Consider the following 1,485-nt stretch of genomic DNA (forward strand, 5'->3'; position numbering starts at 1 on the left):
TGGCCAACAACCATTTCATGTCGCCGGCGTCCGCACCAGGAGGCGTTCGTCACGTGTCACGCCGTTTTCTGTTTTCTTTCTTCGCATAACAGGAAGCAAAGGAAGGCTAACCATGTCGTCGCAAAATCACTTCGTTGATCTGTCTTTACTCCTACTATGATTATTCACTGTTTATCTTCTCTTTGTAACACGTTCGCGACGCAGAGCTCAACATTTTCCACTTACACAAACACTTCACGCTATTCTATATGTATATGTATCCTACTCCTTACTCATCGCCTAACACTAACCGCATCATTCCAGAAAAGTTTAGTTTAGTATTGATTATCATATGTTTATATGCATTTTGCTGTTCTGAATTTCGTGTATATATTCCATATTAGAGTGTACAAGTGTGCGTGTGAATGGTAGAACAAATTAGTGAATGTGTGAGTTTACGCTTGAGTTTACCTCTTTTGAAAAACATTTTATACAAGGCAAAATCAAATACTAATGCTTCCACTTTTTCTCTCTTTTCCAGGTAAGAGCCCGGAATAGTCCCGTACTGGTAATGTTTTGTTATTATTCCCTGTCACAACACCCGGTAACTTACATCATAGCCCTTGAATATGATAGATTCTTGTTACTTCGTGTTCTCCTTTACAAAACTTGTTGTTTTATGAGTCATGCACACATGAATGTTTTTACTTGTCATAGAACCACGTGATTTCTTACAATAGGCCTGTCACTTTCCTGTCACTAGCCGTCACGTCACATACTGTCTGACGGCGGTTGTGTTTTCTTAGTGTTTTCCTTTCTCTGTATTTGCATGTTCCGTTCTTCCCTTTTTCTACCTTTCTTACGATACCCAATTGTGATCACTCGTGCCACATGTTAATGCTGTGGTCACGTTCTCCGTGTCTTGCATATTTGCCGATAATTCTCATACACTCACTAGAGATACACACCGTCGCTGGCGTGTGGCTGGTCTTCAGGGGGACTCGAACCCTTGAGTTCGGTCCCTTCTGAAGCACTCGGGTACTTGCCACCCAGCGAACGGAGAGAATGTGTGAGGATGAATTCTTATCCGGCATGCTAAGTTAAGATACCAATCCGGCCGTTCTTTCCGTTTTCTTCTATCCCCTTTTCTTATCGATTTTCCCTTCTTCTCCTTCTCTTTTCTTTGGGTGTTCCTGTGTTTTAGTGTTTCATATGCGTTTTCCCCTTTCCCTTTAGCGCGTAGACGAAGACGAGGAGACAGAGGAAGAGATTCAAGAGGAAATCTCTGAATCTGAGACTTTGATCTCCGAGTCAGAGGAAGAGGTAGTTAAGAAGCCAGAAAAGGCAAAAGAACCGGAAAAGAAAAAGGAGCCGGAGAAGAAAAAAGAGGAGGTGAAGGAGGAAAAGAAAAAGGAGGAGGTAAAACAGGAAAAGAAAGAGGAGCCAAAGAAGAAGGACTCGAAAATAAGGATGGAAGAGGAGATCGTAGAGATGGTAGAGGAAAAG

The 1,485-nt window shown here is 42.2% G+C and overlaps 1 protein-coding gene across 1 annotated transcript in view; it reads left to right on the forward strand.

The window, feature by feature from the left end:
- Positions 1-1,485, forward strand: part of LOC119588147 (twitchin-like) — a gene marked incomplete in the record, with an annotated part of 124,648 nt that overhangs the window by 28,324 nt on the left and 94,839 nt on the right. Inside the window, 1 exon segment of the mRNA XM_037936853.1 lies at positions 1,216-1,485. Coding sequence (XP_037792781.1) covers positions 1,216-1,485 — 270 coding nt within the window.

Source organism: Penaeus monodon, chromosome 23 (genome assembly GCF_015228065.2).
Source record: "Penaeus monodon isolate SGIC_2016 chromosome 23, NSTDA_Pmon_1, whole genome shotgun sequence".
Taxonomy (NCBI): domain Eukaryota; kingdom Metazoa; phylum Arthropoda; class Malacostraca; order Decapoda; family Penaeidae; genus Penaeus; species Penaeus monodon.